The 22,696-nt window shown below is 35.5% G+C and overlaps 1 protein-coding gene across 3 annotated transcripts in view; it reads left to right on the top strand.

Moving 5' to 3' along the window:
• Positions 1 to 22,696, top strand: part of TASP1 (taspase 1) — a gene marked incomplete at both ends in the record, with an annotated part of 220,137 nt that overhangs the window by 100,281 nt on the left and 97,160 nt on the right. For 2 of the 3 annotated variants that reach the window (XM_084247263.1, XM_084247261.1), the window contains one exon: positions 14,026 to 14,136. The exons of the other annotated variant lie outside the window; for it this stretch is intronic. In XM_084247263.1, the coding sequence (XP_084103389.1) occupies positions 14,026 to 14,136 (111 nt within the window). The remainder of the gene's footprint in view (positions 1 to 14,025; positions 14,137 to 22,696) is intronic. 3 annotated transcript variants of the gene reach the window in all.

Below are 22,696 nucleotides of genomic sequence, written 5' to 3'. Positions count from 1 at the left end.
CCTTCAGTACAGTGTACATTTGTCATAATATTTCACAGCAACATAAGATTTATTTATTTTTATTTTATTTTATTTTAAAGATTTATTTATTTATATTTATTTATACAAACACTAGGTACAGTCAGAAGCGCCGGAGGGTGAGAGAATTCACCAGAGCCAGAGCTGGGAGCAGAGCAGGCAGAAGGACCGAAGTACACTGCTGAGGGGAGCAGCGGGCAGCAGGAGAGGTCTGTGCGCCATGCGAGACCCTCCTCCTGTGGCCGGGGAGCAGCCGGGGATTGAACCAGCGCTGCAGAGGCTGCGGGCAGCTTCGCAACCCAGCGCTCAACCGCTGCGCCACCGGGGAGGCCCAACATAAGATTTATTAATGTGGACAGCAAGGGATAGAACTTTAAGATTTTAACTAGAATATTTTTTTCTTTACTTTTCAAAATGTATTTTTGCTATACCAGTATGAGACACATGCCATCCACAGAGTACTAGTGATAGGCTGTTGCACAGAGTTTTCCTTTGGCTTTTTGATTGTCAGTCATATGTGCTTCTACAACTTAGACAGGTGTTTCAAAATTTGAAGAAAAGTGACAATTTTTAATCCCCCCCTTTTTTAAATTGAGGTAACATTGGTTTAGTGTGTTCGAAGTATAGGATCTCCCACCTCAGGTATTGTTACCATTCTGCACTAATCACAGAGACACACAGTTATAATCCACCAGAGTCCATTGTACTCCCTCCCAATCTTGTCTTGCCCCCTCCCATCTGGTCGCCTTCATTCTATTGTCAACTTTTTAGGGTTAGTTCTTCATTTGGCTTTATCTGATCCTTTGTTTGGTTTTTCTATATTCCACATTTAAGTGATACCATCTGGAGTTTGTTTTTCTCCTGAGTTATTTTGTTTAGCACAGTTCCCTCCATATCCATCCATGTTGCCGCAAGAGCAAGACTTTATCTTTTTTATAGCTGAGTAGTATTCCATATTATATCTCTATACATATCTTCCTGATCCAATCATCTGTACTTGGGCACTATGGAGATAGCTTGGGTATTGTAAATAGTTCTGCAGTGAACATGGATATTTAAAAATGGCATATTTAGGGCCTCCCCAGGTGGTGCAGTGGTTGAGCGCTGGGCTGCGAAGCTGCCCGCAGCTTCTGCAGCGCCAGTTTGACCCCCGGCCACCGGCGAGGGTCCCACATGGTGTAACAGACTTCCCCTGCCGTGCCCGCTGCTCCCCTCAGCAGTGTATTTCGTCACTCTACCCGTTCTGTTCCCTGCGCTGGCTCTGGTGAATTCTCTCACCCTCCCACTTTTCTGACTGTACCCAGTGATTGTATAAATAAATAAATAAATCTTTAAAAAAAATAAATAAAATTAAAAAAATAAAAATGGCATATTTAATCTGACCCAGTACCAGTGATTCTTAAAGGCCCTTGTTTACTTCTGTCAGGAAATTGTGATTCCAATGTGATAACTTAATGTCAGTATTTTTATTATAATTTACATGTTATTCTCCAGGTAATGATAGTGTCACCATTGCCTTTGTTACATAAATTCATGGTCCCCAAAGTGATTGCTTTTATTGGTAATCAAACAGAAGTTTAGCTAATTGTTTATAACCATAACCTCATAGGTTTTTGAGTAATATGTGGGATCTTACTTTGGGGTTTATGAAAATCTGTATGAAAGCTATATATGAGTTTTAATGTAGAATTCTATGAATTTTCTGACCTTGTTAATTTTAGGCATAGATATATCTTTTTTCTTTCCTCAGGTCCTAGGAGACATTAAGAAGCTTAAATTGGGCTTCCCCGGTGGCGCAGAGGTTGAGCGCTGCGTTGCGAAGCTGCCCGCGGCCTCTGCGGCGCTAGTTCAATCCCCAGCTGCTCCCCGGCCACCAGAGGAGGGTCCCACATGGCGCGCAGACCTCTCCTGCCGCCCGCTGCTCCCCTCAGCAGTGTACTTCGGTCCTTCTGCCTGCTCTGCTCCCCGCTCTGGCTCTGGTGAATTCTCTCACCCTCCTGCGCTTCTGACTGTACCCAGTGCATGTATAAACAACCAAAACAAACGAACAAACAAATAAATAAATAAATAAAAACATGCCTCCATTAAAAAAAAAAAAGAAGCTTAAATTTATGTAACTTTGAATATGCTTATAAATAAATTTCTGGGCTAAAATAAATCCTTAAAATTAAGATAAGTGAGTATATTTCCTTTTTAAACTAGCAATAATTCTTAATAATAATTTTAGATGAAATCCTTGGAAAGTACTAGGTTTTATCTTGTCTATTTGCCTTTTGCTACACCTACTCATTTGAGGTTGCCTAGCTCTATTTTGTTTTTCCCTTATTTTATCTCCTTATATCATAGTTCTGCTAGTGGTAAGATAACTTATGAATCATTTATTATTATTTATCATTACTTCTTAAATTCTACTCCTTCTAACCAAATGAATACAATTACCATTTCCCCTCTCACCTTCTGAACTTTTGTGTTTTTTTCCAGTCTTACAACTACCCTTGACATTGTATTGAATAAAGAGATAAGCTATAACTCATGAACAGATTAATTTTTTTTTCTGCATCGTACTTCATGAGGCCTGTAAATACTGAATGTTGTTTATAAACTCTGAGTACAGCTTTAAAGCTGATGAAATGATTTGTATGGTCCCCTTTGCACAGAGAAATTTACTGAGAAATAACATCAACTCAAACAGCCTTTTTCAGTTTTGAAAGAGGCTCTGACAATTTTTCCCCATAAAACACTTCTAATTTTTTTATGAAAATTATTTTTTTAAAGATTTATTTATTTATGCATACAAGAGCTGGGGTACAGACCAGAGATGCAGAGGATGAGAGGATTCACCAGAGACAGAGTGGGGAGCAGAACAGGTAGACTGACTGAAACACACTGCTGAGGGGAGCAGCGGGTGAGACACGAGAGGTCTGCTGCATCATGTGGGTTGCTCTCTGGCTGGCTGGGGATCAAACTTGTGCTGCAGAGGCTGTGGACAGCTTCATAGTGCAGTGCTTAACACCTTGCACTACCAGGGAGGCCCCACTTTCATGAAAATTATTAATTAAATGTTTAATATACATGGCTGGCTTAGTACTTATAGATTAAATGTAGGTTATAGTGTAACTGTATGTTCTTTCTGTTTGGGGACTTCAAATACTACACATAATCAATGTGCAGCCAACTATCTACTACTGAGTTATACCGCCAATATATAATCAATATGTAAACTTAAATGTTTATTTAACATTACATTACACCTCTATTACTATAGTTGTTTGTAAATAACTTTCTCTATTCATAAAGTACCCACTATGGCTTTAATGCAAAATGAAATATCCAATTTTAACAATATTTCTTTGGAATTTACTGTTTCTAGGATGTTGTGGTTAAAATTACAGGCTTATGTGTTGGTATCACAATTTTTTGTGCTGCTTAATCTGTAGGTAATTATTACTTTGATTTTGACCATAAACTAATGGATATAGGTTTTTTGAGACTTTTTAATTTCCTTTGCTTTTATTTCCTCTATTCAGTGATAGTATTTGCCTGGTTTCTGCACTGATGGATCATTTTAGAATAAGTTTGTTACTTGGAGTTATAAGACTTGTATATTAGAATCTTAGTTCTTATCTGTTAAATGTGATTGATAATACTTTTCTTAAAGTCACTTGTAAAATCTTGACAAGATGATATTTGTGAACATTCTAGATATGTATGTAATAGTTGGTGAATTGATGGTGAATCAAATAGTCATTGTTGTTTTCTTTTCTTTTTGTTAAAGGTTTTATTTATTTTTGCATAGAAGAACTGGGGTGTAGGCCAGAGGTATGGGGGATGGGAGGATTCACCAGACACAGAGCAGGCAGCAGAACAGGCAAATTTATTGAAATACTCTGCTGAGGGGAGCAGCGAGTGAAACAGGAGAGGTCTGCCAGGGATCGAACTCAGGACATAGCAGCGATGTCATGATAGTGCTGAGACACTATCTCTGGGCCACCAGGGAGGCCCCCCAATGATGTTTTCTTGTCCACCTTAAAAAGTAAGTTTCTCCATAGCTGAATTTAATATAAGTATGCACTTTCATTAATTAAAAGCTTTTTATTCTTTTGAATACATCATTTTATTTATCTTTTATTGTCTTTAATGGAAATAACATTGGCTAACAATACTGTAGATGATCTAGAGAAATAGATTCATACTTCTTCAGATGTGTGTTACCACACCATATCCACCACCAAAGGGCCATAGACCACTGGGTCCCTTCTTTTTTTGTTCCTTATCCCCCATCTTCCTCCTATATATCCTCTCTAGCCATATTTCTAGGGTTTGTTTTTGTTTAGTTTTGTCTGTTACTCTGTTGTTTTATTTCTGTATTCCACATACTAGCAAAATCATCAATTTGTCTTTCTCCTTCTGACTTATTTCAGTTAGTGTAATCCCCTCTATTTCCACCCATGTTGCTACAAAGAGCAAGATTTCTTCTCTTTTTATAGCTGCATAGTATTCCACTGTGTGTGTGTGTGTGTGTGTGTGTGTGTGTGTGTGTAACCTAAGCATCCATTGACAGAGGAGTGGATTAAGAAATTGCTGGATCATATGCATACAGTATATCTTTAATATTTTGAGGAACCTCCATGTTGTTTTCCATTTGGGCTAGACAAATCTATGTTCTCACCAACAGTGTAGGAGGGTTACTTTTTCTCCACACCCTCAAAAACAATTTTTTTTTAAAAATATAGACCATTCTCATGGGAGTAAGATGGTATTTCATGGTGGTTTTGATTTGCATTTCTCTGATGATAAGTGATGTTGGACATATTTTCATGTGCCTGTTAGCCATCTGTATGTCTTCTTTAGAGAAGTATCTATTTAACTCAACATCAAACTTTAAAGCTAATGCACAGTGAGTGAAACTACCATTAAAATGGAAAGAAATCTTACTGAATGGGAGAAAGTATTTGCACATCTTATATTTGACAAAGGACTAAGGTCCAAGATTTACAAAGAACTCTTGTAACTCAACAAAAATAAAGCTAAGAACCCAATAAAAAAGTGGACTGAGCTAATAAAGAGCTATTTAAAAAAGTGATCTGTCCATTGCAAATCTCTTAATTAAAATTTAACCAGAATGTTATTGAAAAGTTCTAAAAATACTTACAGCTACAAAGTTTCATTGTTTCAAGCTAAACCATTTATTTTTTTCCAATGAGGAAACTGAGACACAAGAATCTTAATGTGACTCATTTCTGGTTCCATAGGTGCAGGTGATTTTCCTCATCTGTGGTACCTGTTTCAGAAACAGGAATTCTGATAGAAGATGGACAAGAACATCAAGTGAAAATTACAAAAGTGATACTACTTTTCTAACTACTGACCTAAATGAAGTTATTAAATGTGGATAATTCTCATGTTTATAAATTCTCATGTTTCCCAGACAAATGCAATAGTGGTAACAGAATTTAAGGAACTCCATCATAGCAAAGAGCATCACTTTTATTGGGGGTATTTGCATCAGATTGTTTTCCTTCCTAGGATTTGTCCCTCAAATCTCTTAACTAGAATGTTATTATTAGGTAACTATATTGATTTAATTTAGAGCAGAAAGAAAGATTTTATTTCATCATCTGTATTCACACTCAAAATGAATATTGGGTAAATTCTCATATTAAGAATGTGACTTCAAAGGAGAGGGACAAGGAAGAGGAAGTGTTCAAACTTTACAAAGGGGCACCTTTGCATTGTTATCTACAAGCAATGACATGACAGATTGGATAAAGGATTTTCACTACTCTTTTCTGGAAAATCTGTTTTGCTAATTTAAAATGTTTTAGTTTCTTTGAACTAGGTTTTAATCTTTGAAAGTATTTATGTTCGGAAAACAGGAATTTTTCCCATATATGCAGCTACTTTTTGTTCAGACCTGAATTTTTTGTGGTTTGGTTATACCTTCTCAATAAAATTGATAATGTTGATAATGACTAATAAACACCAACCATTTACTGTATGTAGCATATACTTAGCACTGTGTTCTAGATAAATATTTTTCCATGCTTAATTTTAATATATTTTTATGTATTTAAAAAATTATGAAGTACTGAATTATATGTCAGTGACATCGTAGTTAGCAAGAGCCAAGATCTTTAGGGGGTAATTATAAAATTGGTTTTTCTCTTGGTTATTTATTCTTTATTCAATACAAAAAGAAAAGCCTGATATATCCAAAGTGTGCTGAAAGTTAAGGATTCAGAGAGATCTGAATATTGGGGAAACACTAAATGTGTGTTGGTTAAAATATAACCTTTGAACTAGACCAGATTAGACATCTTCACCACTTATTCCATCTCTTTTATAAAGTTCCTTATGTTTTCTTCCTGCATATAATAGGTTCCAGGTTTGATAACTGTGGGGACACTGTGAAGAATGAAATCTTGTGTGTGTTCTATCACTTTTGAGGCAGCCCTCTCTTTAATTTCACAAGACAGGCTTGAAAACCAGAAGTAACCCAGCTCCAGAATTGGCATTAAATCCTCCAACAGGGAAAAGGTGACGTACTGTGTAATAAATTCCTTTGTTGAAAAAGAGATGTTCAATACTGGAAACTGAAGTACCAAATGTTTCCTTTTAAATTTGGAAAGGTCTTTCCTCATTACTTATCCATCCCTGTGGATTTCTAACAGGGGATGTGTTGAAAGATTTTTCAGATGCACACTAGCCACAGTGAGAGTGATTGGTGTATTTATAAGATGATAAAATACTCCAAAATCATCTTTGATTCTTGGAGATATGTGGTATGCAGTGGTCCTGAATGTGTGCTTTTGTTTCTGTTGATGCTGTATTTTTGTTTTCAGGCTTCCTAGGAATGTGGGTTATGTCTCTCCTATGAATGCAACTTCACTTTCAGCCTGTGAGGGCTCTGTGAATCAGAACTGAGGTTAGTGTGGTTCAGAAGAAATAAAGCTTCCTAAAGGAGAGAAAGATTTGTGTGGTTAGAAGTTATGCTTATCTCATTTTGGGTGCTGTGGATGAATTATAATCCTCCATAATTAAATGCTTTATTTAAACACTACATTAAAAGTTTGACACATAAAGGCCTATTAATTTTAATTTAATACTAATTTGGCGCATGCCAACACTGTTTGCCACCACTCAGATGAGAAAAGAAAGATTAAAGATTATTTCAAGATGCAGTGAAGATATATCTTAACTTATTTACATATTTATTGTTACTGCAAAATCTTTTCAGTTTGTTGTCACTTTCCTTTTGTAACTAAAATATGATTTAACAATATATTTTATGAACTAATATATTACATGTTTTTAATTATTTTAATTGGAAACTTGCACTGAAGGTGAAGTGAAAATTATAAATGTGTGATGAAGGTCAGATGAAATAAAACACCTGTAGCATTAGTTCACATTTACTTGTGCCAAGCATTCTGAAATATAGGGAAATGAAGTACATTGGACCAAATCCCTGTATGGGAGACCCTGCCTTGTCCTTTCCTATTTTGTTTTAAGAGCAAGTATTGTGAATGTAAGTGTGTAACATTGATGTCAGGCAATAAATCTGTCAGAAAAAGAAATAGGTACTGTAAAAATTGGGGGAAATAACAAAGGTAATAAAAAGCAAACAAACCTTATGCAGAATCTATACTCCTTGATAATCACAGTTAAAATGTGCCCTCCAGACAAGGGGAAATCTTTATCACATTTTTATTTGACAGTGAAAGTGTTATCCAAGTGATCATTATGACCCTATGTGAAAGTTTCACCCACAGTAGCCTTCAGAATTGCAAATCAAGGACTAAATTCCTTTTAATTCTATTCCAGCCTGTCAGTGAAGATTTTTGTAAGCAGTCATTATCCTCATTGTAATACTTAGCAAATGTCCAACCCCATGCTAAATGCTTTATATTGATATGTTATTTCATTTTGTCCTCACAGCAACCCCCTGAGGTAGTTGCTACTTCCATTCTCTATTTTACAGTTAAGAAAACTGAGGATTAGGGCCTCCCCTGGTGGCGCAGGTGGTTGAGCGCAGTGCTGTGAAGCTGTCCGCAGCCTCTGCAGCACTGGTTCGATCCTGGCAGGCCAGTGAGGGTCCCACATGGTGCAGCGGACTTCTCCTGTCTCGCCCGCTGCTCCCCTCAGCAGTGTATTTTGTCAGTCTGCCTGTTCTATTCCCCGCTCTGTCTCTGGTGAATCCTCTCACCCTACCGCACATCTGGCCTGTACCCTGGTTCTTGTGTAAAATGAATAAATCTTAAAAAAAAAAAAAAGGCAAGGAAAAAAAAAACCTCAAAGACAGTCTTTTAAAAAACAAAAAAGAAAAGAAAATTGAGGAATTAAATAAAAAATCCCAAATTCACTGAACTGGATTAAAATAGGGTCTGACTGAGGGTAGAAAACATTAACTCCTGCAGGGGCTAAGGGGTGTGCGTGTGTGCGCCTGCACTTGAGAGAGAGACAGAGGGAGGGAGGGAAGAAGAGAGGGAGGGAGAAGAAAGAGAGAGAATACAAAAATGAGTAAATAGAATGCATAAGCTTTTCTCTTCTATACAAGACCCTGCTGCTTGACCCAGATCTTAGATTTCTCCTTTAATAGAGATACAACATCTCTTTGGTAACATAGACCAGGGTATTCACTAGAGAAGTGATGGCATTGTTGAAAACATCTAAGGACAATAAGATCTCTCTTAACTCTTCTAGTTTCCTATGACCTACAGTCCAAGTCTGTGTTTGTATGGTTCATGAGCTAAGAATGATTTTTAAATTTTTAAAGCATTGTAAAAATAAAAGAAGAATATTTGACAGAAATCATATGTAGTATACAAAGCCAAAGTATTTACCTGTGAACCTCTGTTGTTATCATTGATTTTTTGATTTGATAATACTCTGCTCATTTTGCCTTATGAGTGTGTGTGATTTATAACTTTTTTTGTGAGTTCATCTTCAGTGTAGATTGTGAAAGCTTCCCACAAGAGAGGAAATGTATTATAATTCCAAAGTCTTTAGATGTAGGACATACTAGAGTCTTAGAAACAGGAAACGCGCCTCCCCGGTAGTGCAGCGGTTGAGCGCTGGGTTGCAAAGCTGCCCGCAGCCTCTTCAGCGCCAGTTTGATCCCCGGCCACAGGGTGAGGGTCCCACATGGTGCGCAGACCTCTCCTGCAACCCACTGCTCCCCTCAGCAGTGTACTTCATCAGTCTGCCTGTTCTGCTCTCCGCTCTGACTCTAGTGAATGCTCTCTCGCCCTCCCGCGCTCTGACTGTACCCAGTGCTTGTATAAATAAATAAATAAATCTTTAAAAAAAGAAAGAAAGAAAGAAACAGGAAACACTGGGATAGAGTAAAGTGAGAGCAGGCTAAATGTTGAAATTAATGGGAGATGACCTGGCTGTGGATACTGACTCAGAGGATTGAGGTAATGTCCAAGCAGAGTGCAAAGGTCTCATTTAAATCCCTAAGGTTAGTCTATAGTACATAAAACGAGGGAAATGGCATCTGGGCTGGCCAGACGACTGAGTACTCAGTAGCCAAATAGGAGTCTAATAGCTTTGGGGAGATCTGACAATATACAGCAGCACTCCTGCCAACTGCTGTGTACTTCTGGGGCTAGCACCAAATAGGTGCTCATTAAAAATCTGGTGAAACCATGGATGGGGGAGGAAATGAAAATCGAGTCCACATTTTGGAGACTGAGAAGTACCAGGCAACTGTTTTCCCAGACTGCTACCCAGATAGAATCTGAAGAGATGCCTCTAGTAGTTTTTTTGTAGGTTTACCTGGGATTTTCTATATAAACAATTAAATTTTCTGCAAATAAGGGGCAGTTTTACTTCTTCCTTTCTGATCTTAATACCTTCTATTCGTTTTTCTTGCCTTACTTTTAATGGCTCAAATCTCCAGAACCTATAGAACCTATATTGTTCTGTTCAGCAATATAGAAGTGCAGATCTTATTGCTTGTTCCTGATTTTAGGGAGAATAATTCAATTTTTCACCATTATGTGTGATGTTAACTGTATGTTTTTTGTGGATGCTATTAATTTCTGTAAATTTGTAATTGAATTTAGGGGCTTGGCCAGATTTGGGTATAATTAGCAGGGAGGGCAAAACTACAAAGGTATAATTTTATTAAAAGACATTAATGTCCAATTGCAATTTTTATGATGTTAACAGCCATTGATGATTGTTTCCTGTATCAATTATTAGATCATAGTTTATAAATAATTATAATTCTGTTAGTTTCTTCTTCGTTTATGAGTTTGGCTAATTCTGTGGAGGAAAACTTCCTTCATAAACTATTTGGTTATCCTGCTGTATCATTCCTATATGAAGAATAGAGAAATCCTTAATTTTCTTTCATCTATCAGTTTTCAGAATAGTGAATTCATTCCATAGCATCCTCCAAAGGTGAAAATGCCTTTCAAAATGTAAGTTATGAATTCACTATGTTTTTTAGCTCATTCAATTGTCATTTTCATTGATGCTAACCTAAGTAAGTGCATACTTTTCTGAGTTCCCTTAGAACTTGGTATTTATTACTTTCATCTGGGTTTGTCTTCATTCTTGGTAATCCATGTTTTGTGTTAATATCTGATACCAGCAATGGACCCTTTCTTGTATGAGTAGGGACAAAAGGAGGATGTAATAAAATGCTTATTGCTAGAATCTATGAATGGAACTGTTTGCTTTTGAATTACACTTCAGATATATGGCACCTTTTTTTTAAGAAACCTTGGAATTTTGTTGGTGAAATCATAGAAGTGAAACTTCTCTTTGATTAGAACCTGCAGGAGAATAAGCTTTTAGTGTCAAGGCTTTTATGTTATAGGTGATATATGTCTGAATAGAAGTTATAATTTTAAGTTGGAAAATTCTGAATATTCCTGTATAACAACAGGAGAATTCTCGAATTCATTTTGTGTATTTTTGATGTGATGTTAACTTCTTGTGGTTTAGATATTTGACATGAGGTCTGTATGCATAACCTTTTGAATACTCATTTAGCTTATAATATGCCAATTTCCTAACAGTTATTGTTGTTCTAAAGTATAACATTTCACCGTCAAACATCAAGTAAGTACAAAAAAGAAATTAAAATTAATGGAGTTTCATGACTTTAGCACAGTGTCTACATTCTGTCAAAATGGTTCCTTTTCTATTAGATTTATTGTCATTTTTTCCTCATTATAAAAACAATGCAAAACTTTAGCTATTAGGATCACTGTAGTCCTGTCTATGAAATTAAATACTAAGTTACATATCTGTCTTCTTCTAAATGTAGATAATCAGATGTATTTAGATCTTGAAGGATGTTTACATTTAAACTTTACCAAAAACTACAGGAGAGGTTTTTCTGGCAAAATATCAGGTGAATTTTAAAAAAACTTTGATGCTCTTTGAATGGTTTGTATTTTTTGATGCTCTGTGTATTGTATGTGTTTGATATATGTGTGTATGCATTTGTGCATGTATGTATAGAGGAGGGGGGGAGAACAGGGGAGAGAAGAGAGGGGAGGAGAGGTGTGTATGTGAAGAGAATTTCTGAATGAAAGGCACCAACATTGTCTCACAATAGATAATATGTTTAAGGGCAGATTTTTTTGCCTAACATCTGCCAACTATACATACTAGCGAAAATGAAAACTGTGTGTTTGTGTTGGTTTAATTTTCATGAATTTAAGATGTGCCTCATTTAATTTTCTTTGTCCACATTTCTTTTTGATTGCTAAAAGCCTCCTTACTCTATTTACCAGTGTACTGTATGTTTACAGATATACATTCCATATACAGATTATGACATGAAAAGACATGTTTTTCCCTGGTTTGGTTGGGTAATCTGAGTGAATCCTGGAGATACTCCTTCTTTTGCCATATTTATTTATTTATTTATTTATTTGGTTCTAGACTTGAGTCTCATTAGATGCTTAGACCATTTGATATCTTTTATCTGATATGTAAATTATTACAAGACTTGATTTTCTTTTTTATTATTTTATATATTTTTTACATCATTTTTCAATTTTGCACAATGTATGCATTTTCATCTTGGTTATATTCCCCATACAATTCCCACCCGCCCCCCTTATTTTGACCCTAATCCCTCCTGCCCTGCCCCCCCACCCTCCACCCCCCCTGTAGTGTGTCTCTGGTTTATAGTTGCTTGTTAATTTTGATTTTTACTTTATTAGAATTAGTCTTTTTCCTGGTCCCTTATTTAGGTTTTCTAAATTCCTGCTATGAGTGAGACCATCTGGTATTTTTCTTTTTCTTTCTGGCTTATTTCGCTGAGCATGATCCCTTCTAGCTCCATTCATGTTGCTGCAAATTACATGAGTTTATCTTTTTTGGTTGCTGAGTAATATTCCATTGTGTACATGTACCACATCTTCTTGATCCAGTCATCTATTTTTAGGCATTTGGGTTTTTTCCATAGCTTAGCTATTGTAAATAGTGCTGCTATAAACATAGGAGTGCAGGTGCCCTTTTGAATTAATGTTTCTGTGTCCCTTGGGTAAATAAGTAGGAGTGGAATTGCTGGATCATATGGAAGCTCCATCTTTAGCAGGTTGAGGAATTTCCACACAGCTTTCCATAGTGATTGGACCAGTTTGCACTCCCACCAGCAGTGCGGGAGAGTTCCTTTTTCTCCACATCCGTGTCTCTTTGTTTTGGTACTCTCTCTTAGAAGCTCTTTAATTTGATGTAGTCCCAGAGTTTATCTTTGCCTTCACTATCACTGCTTTGAGTGATGAGTCTTTAAAGATGTTACTGAGGTATATGTCATGTAGTGTTTTGCCTATATTTCCTTCTACATGTTTTATAGTTTCAGGTCTTATGTCTAGTTCTTTAATCCATTTTGAGTTGGTTTTTGTGCATGGTGTGAGGTTGATTTTCAAATAAACTAAGGGGACACCTCAAGCAGGAATAATAATTCTCCTATTCCTTCTTCTCTCCCATGCCTCTTCCTCCTCCCTCCTCTCCCTTCCCTCTCCACTCTTAAGTTTAGTTAGGGTAGGATGCATTTTTAAAGGAAAAAAGTTTAAAATAAAAGATGCTTTTTAAAGACTGGCTATTTACTATTCTGGTTTGTGTAATAGGACACTGATGTATAAACAGTGAAACTGACTTTTTTATATAAAAATCATTTCAAGTGGCATTCAGCATTTTTTAAAAAAGGCTTACCCTTGCAAGTGCTTATCAAAGTATCTTTTTTTATACTTTGTATTTATTAATCAGACTCTTTATTCAGAAATCTTTTTTTTCTCACTTAGCCTAGAAATTAAATTTCCTTCATCTCCACTTTTGTAGGCCATTTTTATGTTTAATGGGTAGAAACTAGTGGTATTCTAGGGAATGCCTCACAGCACCATCATGCCTACCCACTCTTAGTGTGTCTGAATGTGGCAGATTCACCACAGAGAATTAAAATGCACTTTATTTAGAACTAAAGAGTATTCACCTGTGAAAGCTATGTAAATTATAAGAATATGGAGAGATGCTGTTTTATTAAGTCCACTTTACAGCTGTTGATGTGAGGTAGACTTTCAGTGAAAAGTAGATTGGGCGAGATTCAGGTTGCCCCAGCTGCCTGCATTTCTCCCATAGTCCAGGTGAATGGGGTGTCAGAGGGAAAGAGGTGGACTAAAGTCAATTGAATATAAACAAATAAATTATTTAAAAGTTTTTTGTAATTATCTTTTGATGGAAATGAGACAGAGTCTAGGAGATTCCCAGGAAGACAATCTAAATTCCTGTATTATGTATATCATTGTTATGAAAAATGATTTTTATTTCTTTCTTTTTGAGATTAGACAATTGTTTTTTCACTTACTGCCAAATCTCATTACTAAAATTACTTGTATTCATAGATATCATTTCATCCATCACTAAATATTTTTCAAAACAGCTACTGCTTAAGTGGTGCATAAGTGAATTTTAATACTAATAAGAAGGATGTTTAGTAATTCTTTTATTCAATCATTCTTGGTTTCCTTGGATTTCTAGGATGTGGGGAGCATCTTGTGCGTACCATACTGGCTAGAGAATGTTCACATGCTTTACAAGCTGAAGATGCTCACCAAGCCCTCTTGGAGACTATGCAAAACAAGTTTATCAGTAAGTATAATGTAAAATTACAGCCTTCTACATATAGATCACATCAGTGAGCTAGCTAGCTGTAAGCTCCATGAGTCAAGTACCACACTGTATTGCTAGATCTTCCTCTGGGACTAAGCCTAGACTTAGACCCTCAATGAATATAAACTGTGAGACGAAATTACATCTGTATTACTACTATGGAATGAAATTTGTCAAATAATCTATCTGATGTTTACACTATGAGATATTACCTAAGATTAGAGTAATATATAGCAGATAAAATTCTAAGAGAAATTTTAAGAATAATCTCTTTTAAAACTTTTGTAAGGCTATTTGCTTCTTTTTAAAATAGTCAGTATTATATTTATAAATTCAATATTGACATATATAGCTGTATAGAGTTGGGTTGAAAACTTGCCTGGGCTCTACTTACCAAACCGTAAAATCAGATATGAGACTGCATCTTTTTGGAGGAAAGATTTCTTTTTCTAATCTGTAGATTTTATGTAGTTTAGCCTAGCTGTGGTACTATATAATGATACTTTGGCATGAAACTATTTGACTTTAGTTTACTTACCCCATCATTTTACATTGAACTTAACACTATGCAAAGACTTAAAAAAGTTGTATTAGAAATATACAGCATAGATAAAAGTTACAGTAATAATCGTGAATACATTAATTAGAAAAAATATCACAGAATTAACCTGGGGGTCATCACTCAAGGAATAAAGTTGGACTATAATAAGGTACTAATTATGTGATGAGGACAACCCAGACAAAAGTATAGGGAAAAAAAATTTACCCTAAAAGTACTCATGGATCCTCATAGAACTGGCCCCAAGAAGGATCTGGTGCAAGGGAAAAGAGAGGAGCATTAATAGAGATGAAACTTGGCTTAGGCATGATGAGGACTAGATTCTTGCGTAACTTACAATCAGCCTGAGGTTTTACTATTCTTTGTTTTAACAGTTATCATTGCTGAATACTATTTTTAATGGAAACCAAATTCTTGGCCTTAGAAACATGCATAAATTTTATAATTTGCTGTAATTAGATGTCTGACTATACTATCTGCATTCTCAGAACATAAGTAGAAAGGAAGAGGAGGAGGTGAAAACTAGATGCTCAGGAGTAGTTAACCTCCTGGGAGCACTGTGGTGGGTGTGTAGTTGCAACACATGGTAATTTTCTGATTGTTGACAATGACCTGCACACTTTACTGAATCAAAACCACAGACTCACTAGATAGTCCTACCTCTCCCAGATTTGGAACCTGACTAAGGAGTTCCTAAACTCCACTCTTTTCTCTCCTGTTGCTTTGTTGTACTCTCTTTTTGTATAGCACCTTAAAACTACTTGGAGAGTTGGATTGTAGTGTTTCATTTTGCCACCGGATCTCATGACCTAATTCATATTGGACTTTGTCTTAAAAATTCCAGATTTGTGGAGAAGAGTAAGAAACCTTGGAACTCACATAATCATTCCTGCTCATTTAAACAGTTGAAAAGTTCAGTGGCTTGCCCAGAGTCACCTGGTTAGTCAGTCTGTATTTGTTCTGCAATATCACATTGCCTTTTTTTGTTTTTAAAGTAAAATAAACTATAGAGATTATGGTTGCCTACAGAGGTGAGGAGTAGTGAGGAATGGGAGTTATTGTTTAAGGAATATAGAGTTATAGTTATAGGGAAGATGAAAAAAATCTGAAGATGAATAATAGTTGTACAATAATGTGAATGTGTTTAACCTTAGTGAATTATACTTTTCAAATGTTTAAAATATCAGTATTATACTATTTTGCTAATAATATACTATGCTAGTGATAAGGATTTTTAATCTTGACATGATGTCATTTTTATTTTTCAGGAGTCTTAATTATTTTTAGCAATTTGCTTATTATCAATTACAGATTTTGATTAGGATAGTCAGATGGTTAATATGGTAAATTTTTATGTTATGTGTATTCTAACACATAAAAAAAAATTTAAATCAAATGAAAGTGATATATGGAAAAATAGTGCCTGGTAGTTAGGACAGTGGGGTTCAGCTCTCTTTGACTTACTGAATGTAGGGAGTTAATTAAGCTATTTTCTCAAAAAACACAAACAAAAAATAAAACCATTAGACATGGGTTTTAAGTTTTTAATTATTTGTATGCTAATTATGTGAATTCTCTGTGTGATTCAACCTGTAAACATGAAGTTCTTTTTTTTTTAGTATCAGGAATTCATTTTATTTATTTATTTTTATTTTTTTCATGATACACAACTGTCCAAATTTTATTTTTTTATATAATTTTTTAAATTTTTATATTCCCCATACAATTGCAACCCCCTTATTTTGACCCCAATCCCTCCCCTCCCTGCACCCCACCCTCCATAGAGTGTCTCTGGTTCATAGTTGTTTGTTGATTTTGATTTTTACTTTCTTACAGTTATTCTTTTTCCTGGTCCCTTATTTAAGTTTTCTAGATTCCTGCTATGAGTGAGACCATCTATTATTTTTCTTTTTCTTTCTGGCTTATTTCGCTGAGCATGATTCCTTCCAGCACCAGCCATGTTGCTGCAAATTGCATGTGTTTATGTTTTTTGAATGCTGAGTAATATTCCATGGTGTATATGTACCACATCTAACATGAAGTTCTTTTTAAGGTGATTTGGAAATGGAAATGGAAAATGAAAATTTTCTTAGGACGACTTGGGAGTTTTCGGGCACCTTGGATAATATTTACAAAGTATTTACAGTGAATTAAATTGAATTCACCTGAAGCTTAGATTAGGCGCTAAAAGGTTGGACATTTTCCTCTTTCAAGTGATGAAAGTAGTTACTTTATTTTGTTTTAAAGATTTATTTATTTATGCATACAAGAGCTGGGGCACAGGCCAGAGATGTGGGGGAGGAGAGGATTCACCAGAGACAGAGTGGGGAACAGAACAGGCAGACTGACTGAAATACATTGCTGAAGGGAGCAGCGGGCAAGTCAGGAGAGGTCTGCTGCACCATGTGGGTTGCTCCCTGGCTGGCCAGGGATCGAACTTGTGCTGCAGAGGCTGCGTATTGCTTCATAGTTCAGTGTTTAACCCCTTGTGCCACCAGGGAGTACCCAAAAGTAGTTATTTTAGAACAGATTTCTTTGTACTCAGTTTTCTCATGTATAAAGTGAGGGAGCAGATTGTCTCTAAGTTTGTTCTAGCTCCAAAATGTATTTGATCTTTGGTTTAGTTCTAGGCCAATCTAAACTATTTGTGTGAAAAGTACAGGTATAAATCAAATTAGTCCTTAATTAAACCATAAATTGAAACTGTTAAGGGGTGATCTCAATTTCCAATTAATTTGGTTAAAATCCTTTCTGGCAATGACTGATGAATGCTAGCAAACACTTTTTTTTAAAAAAAGATTTATTTATTCATGCATACAAGATCTGGGGCACAGGCCAGCGGTCGGGGGGTGGGGTGTGAGAGGATTCACCAGAGGCAGAGTGGGGAACAGAACAGGCAGACTGAAATACGCTGCTGAGGGGAGCAGCAGGCAAGACAGGAGAGGTCAGCTGTGCCATGTGGGCTGCTTCCTGGCCAGCCAGGGGATCTAACTCATGCTGTGATATCTTCATAGGTTGCGTTTTAACCCCTTGCACCACCAGGGAGGCCCGCTAGCAAACACTTTGTTTTGTAGAAAGACATCATGATATTCTTACTCCCTTACTTGCTTCCATTGTTTTTACTTTTATTTATTTATTTTTTAAAAAGTTTTTTTTTTTATTTATACAAGACTGGGGTACAGGCCAGAGTGCAGGAGGATGAGAGGATTCACCAGAGACAGAGTGGGGAGCAGAACAGGCAGACCAACTGAAATACACTGCTGAGGGGAACAGCAGGTGAGACAGGAGAGGTCTGCTGCGCCATGTGGGTATCTCCCTGGCCGACTGGGAATCGAACCCATGCTGCAGAGGCCGTGTACATATTCATCGTGCTGGGCTCAACTGCCTGTGCCACCGGGGAGGCCCATGTTTTTACTTTTAAAAAAGATTTGCAAGCTATTAGTTTATTTTTGTGTATGGTGGTGACACATATTCCAGTTTTATGCTCTTATATGTGTCTTTCCAGTTTTCCTAGCACCATTTATTAAAGAGACTGTCTTTTTCCATTTCATGGTTATAGATGTTTTATCATAGATTAAGTCTGGCATACGCATGGATTTATTTCTGGATTCTGTCTCTTTCCCATTGGTCCATGTATGTATATGCATTCTCTAAGTCTGAAGTCAAGTAATATGATACTTGCATTTCTCTCCATTTTCTTTGGGCTCCTTTTGCAATTTGAAGCCAAATAAATTTGCAATTTGGTTCCACATAAATTTCAACATTTTTTGTCCAGTTTATTTAAAACTTACTGCTAGGATTTGATGAAGATTGCATTAATTGGATGGATCATTTTAGGCAATATAGTCATTTTGATTATATTGATTCTGCCCATCCATGAACATGGGTTATCCTCTATCTCCTTATGTCACTATCTAAGACCTTTTATTACATTTGTAGTCTCTTTGTATAGGTCTTTTACCTCCTTTGTTTGGTTGATTCTGAGGTATTTACTTCTTTTCTCTGAAGCAACTATAAATGGAGTTATTGTCTTAATTTATTCTGTTTGTTGTATATGTAGAAAAGCTACTGATTTTTGTTTGTGTGATTTTGTAGCTTTCCACTTTGCTGTATTCATTTATTGTTTCTAATAACTTTTTGAAGGCATCTTTAAGGTTTTCTATAAATATTGATAGTTTCTCTAATTTTCCTACTTGGATTCTATTTATTTCCTGTGGTTTGAATGGTAGCTGTTGCCCAAACCTCTAATACTAAGTTAGCGGAAGTTATGTTTTGTTTAAGTTTGTCTTTGCTGGCTCTGTAGTACTGAGACCTGTTTATGCTGGTGCTGTGTTAACAGGAAAGGCCCTCAACGAGTCTAGCTACCATCTGAACATTTTGTACAGGGTCTTGACTCATGTTTCTGGTATAGCCAATGTCCTTCCTATGTAGGTTCCCGGACATGAGTTTGACAGATATGATCTGTCTCCTGTCAGTGCATTTCATGCAATCAGAACCAGAGATGAGGGATGAGGGTTAGGATGGGAGAGTGCCATATAGAGTGTCTTTTCTGTTGTTTTCCTTACAGAGGACCCAGCCTGTGTGGACCATCTAATTCCTCTGTATGAGTATCACCTGGTTCAAGGGTGGGTGCCTTAGTTTTCATTCCCCCTGTTCAGTCCACCCAGACTGATCTGGCAGCCCTATAATTCCCTGCTCTAAACTGCAGCCTCCAGGTATATCTTTATACCTACCTCTTGTCCATTGACATGTGAATGTCTTCAGTGTCACCTGTGCTGGTCTCTGAGGTAGAAAGCATACTTCACTCTTAACCCCAAGCTAATGTACTCTTTTTATGTAGTGTCCATTTGGTTGATTGTTAGTTGTTTTCCTCTTGAGACTGAAGCAAGGAACCTCATCTAATGCAATCATGTTGTTATAATTTTGCCCATCTTGGTGACATCTTGCCCTGTTGATTTTTTAGTTTGTTTGGTTTTTTACTTGTTTTTAGGATGGAATCATGACTTCTAAGCTCATTACATGATAGACTGGAAATCAAATGTTCCCTCTACTCTTTCCCTAGTTGTTACTATTGATTTTTAAACATTATCTAAGGTCTTGGATTTAAAAAATAATTTAAAATTTGAAATTATCTTTTCCTTATGAGATTGAGTAACTTTTTCATATTACTTGTTCTGTGAATTATCTGCTCATAGTTTTTGATCATTATCCTGTTAAATTTTTGATGATTTTTTCTTTAATTGATGTTTAGCTTTTATCAATGATAAAAATCACCTTAGTAAAAGATTTTAAAATGTCATAGTGATAATAATCTGATCTTCCTGAGTATGAAAGGATTTTAAAAATATTTAATTTACACTAATGATAAATAGTTTGTTTTCTTCTAAAGCACTCAATGACTTATTGCAATAAAGATTTCTTATTCTTTTGAAATTTGAAGCAAGATTGAAATTATTTTAAATATAGGATTCTTTAAAAATCTATTTTCGACAAATGAGACTTTTATGTGATAGAACAAATAGAGTAAAATTGAAAGATATACTGAAGATTGAAATGTTTTTGTTTCCACTTGAATTACCATTATGCCAAGATCCAGAGCTTTGATTCGACTTAATGTAGGAAGCATAAAAGAGAATTATGAATTTGTTCATTTTTTTAAAATACCACTGTTCGTGTATAACATGTAAAACCCATAAAAATGGGTACTATAAAAATAGTGCCTTAATAATACTTCATGCTTACCAGCTGATTATAGACTAACTGCTTACTTAAGTAGGGAAGGAATAAATAGATTTCCTTTTTAGTGTGCTATTTAAATAATTACACACACACATAAAAGTTCTTACAGTGATTCAGATGTGACTTTTCCTATTCATGGTTATTTTTGAACGAACATGGTTTCATGAATTATTCTTTTTTCATGCAAACTGTGGCTGTACGTGTGGTATGTGAACATCAGGGTGGCATTATAGCTTGCTGCTCAGTTCTCAACAAGTAATGTCACAGTAAATTTTTTAGTTGGTTCTGCTTACTACTAAATATAGGTTTATAAAATGTTATCTGTATGTCTTATTTCCCTTTTCTTCTATTCCAATTTCTAAACTTTGTTAGTATTATCAACATGTACTCTATGTGACTATCATTAAGAAATTCTGTGTAGTGTTTATAGTATTGTGATTGCTCCATATTCTTTTCTTTGAGTAATAGTCTTACATTGTTATTGACATCATAACTTTACTGCCAAATGCAGAATGCCATTAAGAATTGAGGGTGAAGGAAGTCCCATTTTATGATTTTCTGTCAAGCTGAGAATTGATATTCAATAAACATTTTTTAATGACCAAATTCTTTTCAATACTCTGATAATTTATAAGAATTATCTTACACACTTTAATCTCTTATCTGAGATCATGAGTTTTGCTTGTGAACGTCACTGTAATTTAGAAAGTTTAAACATGTTCCCTTTATAAGTGTATTTTTAAAATTTCTCTTCATATTCATTATGTACATTTCTCTTTTTCAAACACAATTTTCCCCCTACGTAGCTCTCTGAAGCTCCTGAGACCCCTCGGATAACTTAGTTATCTATTAAAAAATGGAAGAGATTTCTCCTTCATTGTTATAAACACTAATTTTTAGCTTTTTTTTAGATGATGTTGCACTCATCTACCAAATTACTCAATAGGGAAAACAAAAAAATTAGGCATCCCCCAAAACCTTATTCTTAGGTAATTCTTGGGCTGTATGCTTTTATACTTTCAGAATTTTAACCAACTATTTATTTAACAACTGTTAGCTAAAAGCCATGTATGTATGAGGTACATTGTTTGCGAGCATGAAAGATTTGTCAATAAAGAAAAACAGCTTTGCTATAAGGAAATTGACATTCTAGCAAATGAAAAAAGAGCAAATTCCAGGTAAAAAAATACATAAACTAAGTCCAATACTAAATTATGGGAAACAGTAATTTCTATTCAGAAATTTTCTGAAATGTAGATCCTGAAAACTGCTGGTTACAAGTAATCTAGTAATGCTGGATAAAATATTAATGGTAAAAAATCATGCTTTCAAAATGAATAGGTGAGAATTTTCATTTAAGATGGACTTATATATATGAAACTCAGGGACTTGAAAGAAGTAAATGAAAAATCCTTCTCTAGGAATAACCTTTCAGCTCACATCTCAACGAGGTCCTCAAATATGAATACAAACTAAAGCACACATAAATGAGAATTACCAAGAGAAAGCGTATGATGATAGAAACTTCAGCCAGATTTAGCAAAGACTTTACGTATCAGAAGTATGAAATATGTATGTTTAGACATTGATATTTATATATAGGTATACCATTTTAGAAATTTGTTATTATGGTAAAAAGTAGAACATTTGCATACCCCATAACCCAGAAAATTTAATCCTAGGTATATATATACATATGATAAATGACATGCATAAGAATATGTACAGCACTGGTTTTGTTTATTTTTTATTACTATAACATTACATGCAACTCTGTATATGTTTTTGGTATATAGGTTCATATGTTTTCAAATGTGTATTACCACACCATGCCTACCACCAAAGTACCCATAATCTTGTATCATAGTCCATGGTTTCCCCAACTCCATTTGGTCTTCACATCCATCTTCCCCCTTTTGTAGCCTCAATTCTGAAGTCAGATTTCTAGGGCTTTTATTTATTTTTTTTGGTTTTGCTTTGATCCTGTGTTTTATTTCTTTGTATTCCACATGATTGATGACATCCAGTATTAGTCTTTCTTCTTCTGACATATTTCACTCAGCATAATCCCTTTCAGTTCCATCCATATAGTCACAAATGGCAAGATTTCATCTCTCTCCCTTTTTTTTAATAGTGAAGTAGTATTCCATTGTGTAAATATACCACAACTCCTTTATTCACTCATCAGTTGTTGGGCACTTGGGTTGTCTCCATACCTTGGTTATTGTAAAGAGCAGTTGT

This window comes from Talpa europaea, assembly GCF_964194135.1.
Source record: "Talpa europaea genome assembly, chromosome: 11".
NCBI lineage: Eukaryota > Metazoa > Chordata > Mammalia > Eulipotyphla > Talpidae > Talpa > Talpa europaea.
This window is presented reverse-complemented; position numbering and strand designations above follow the sequence as displayed.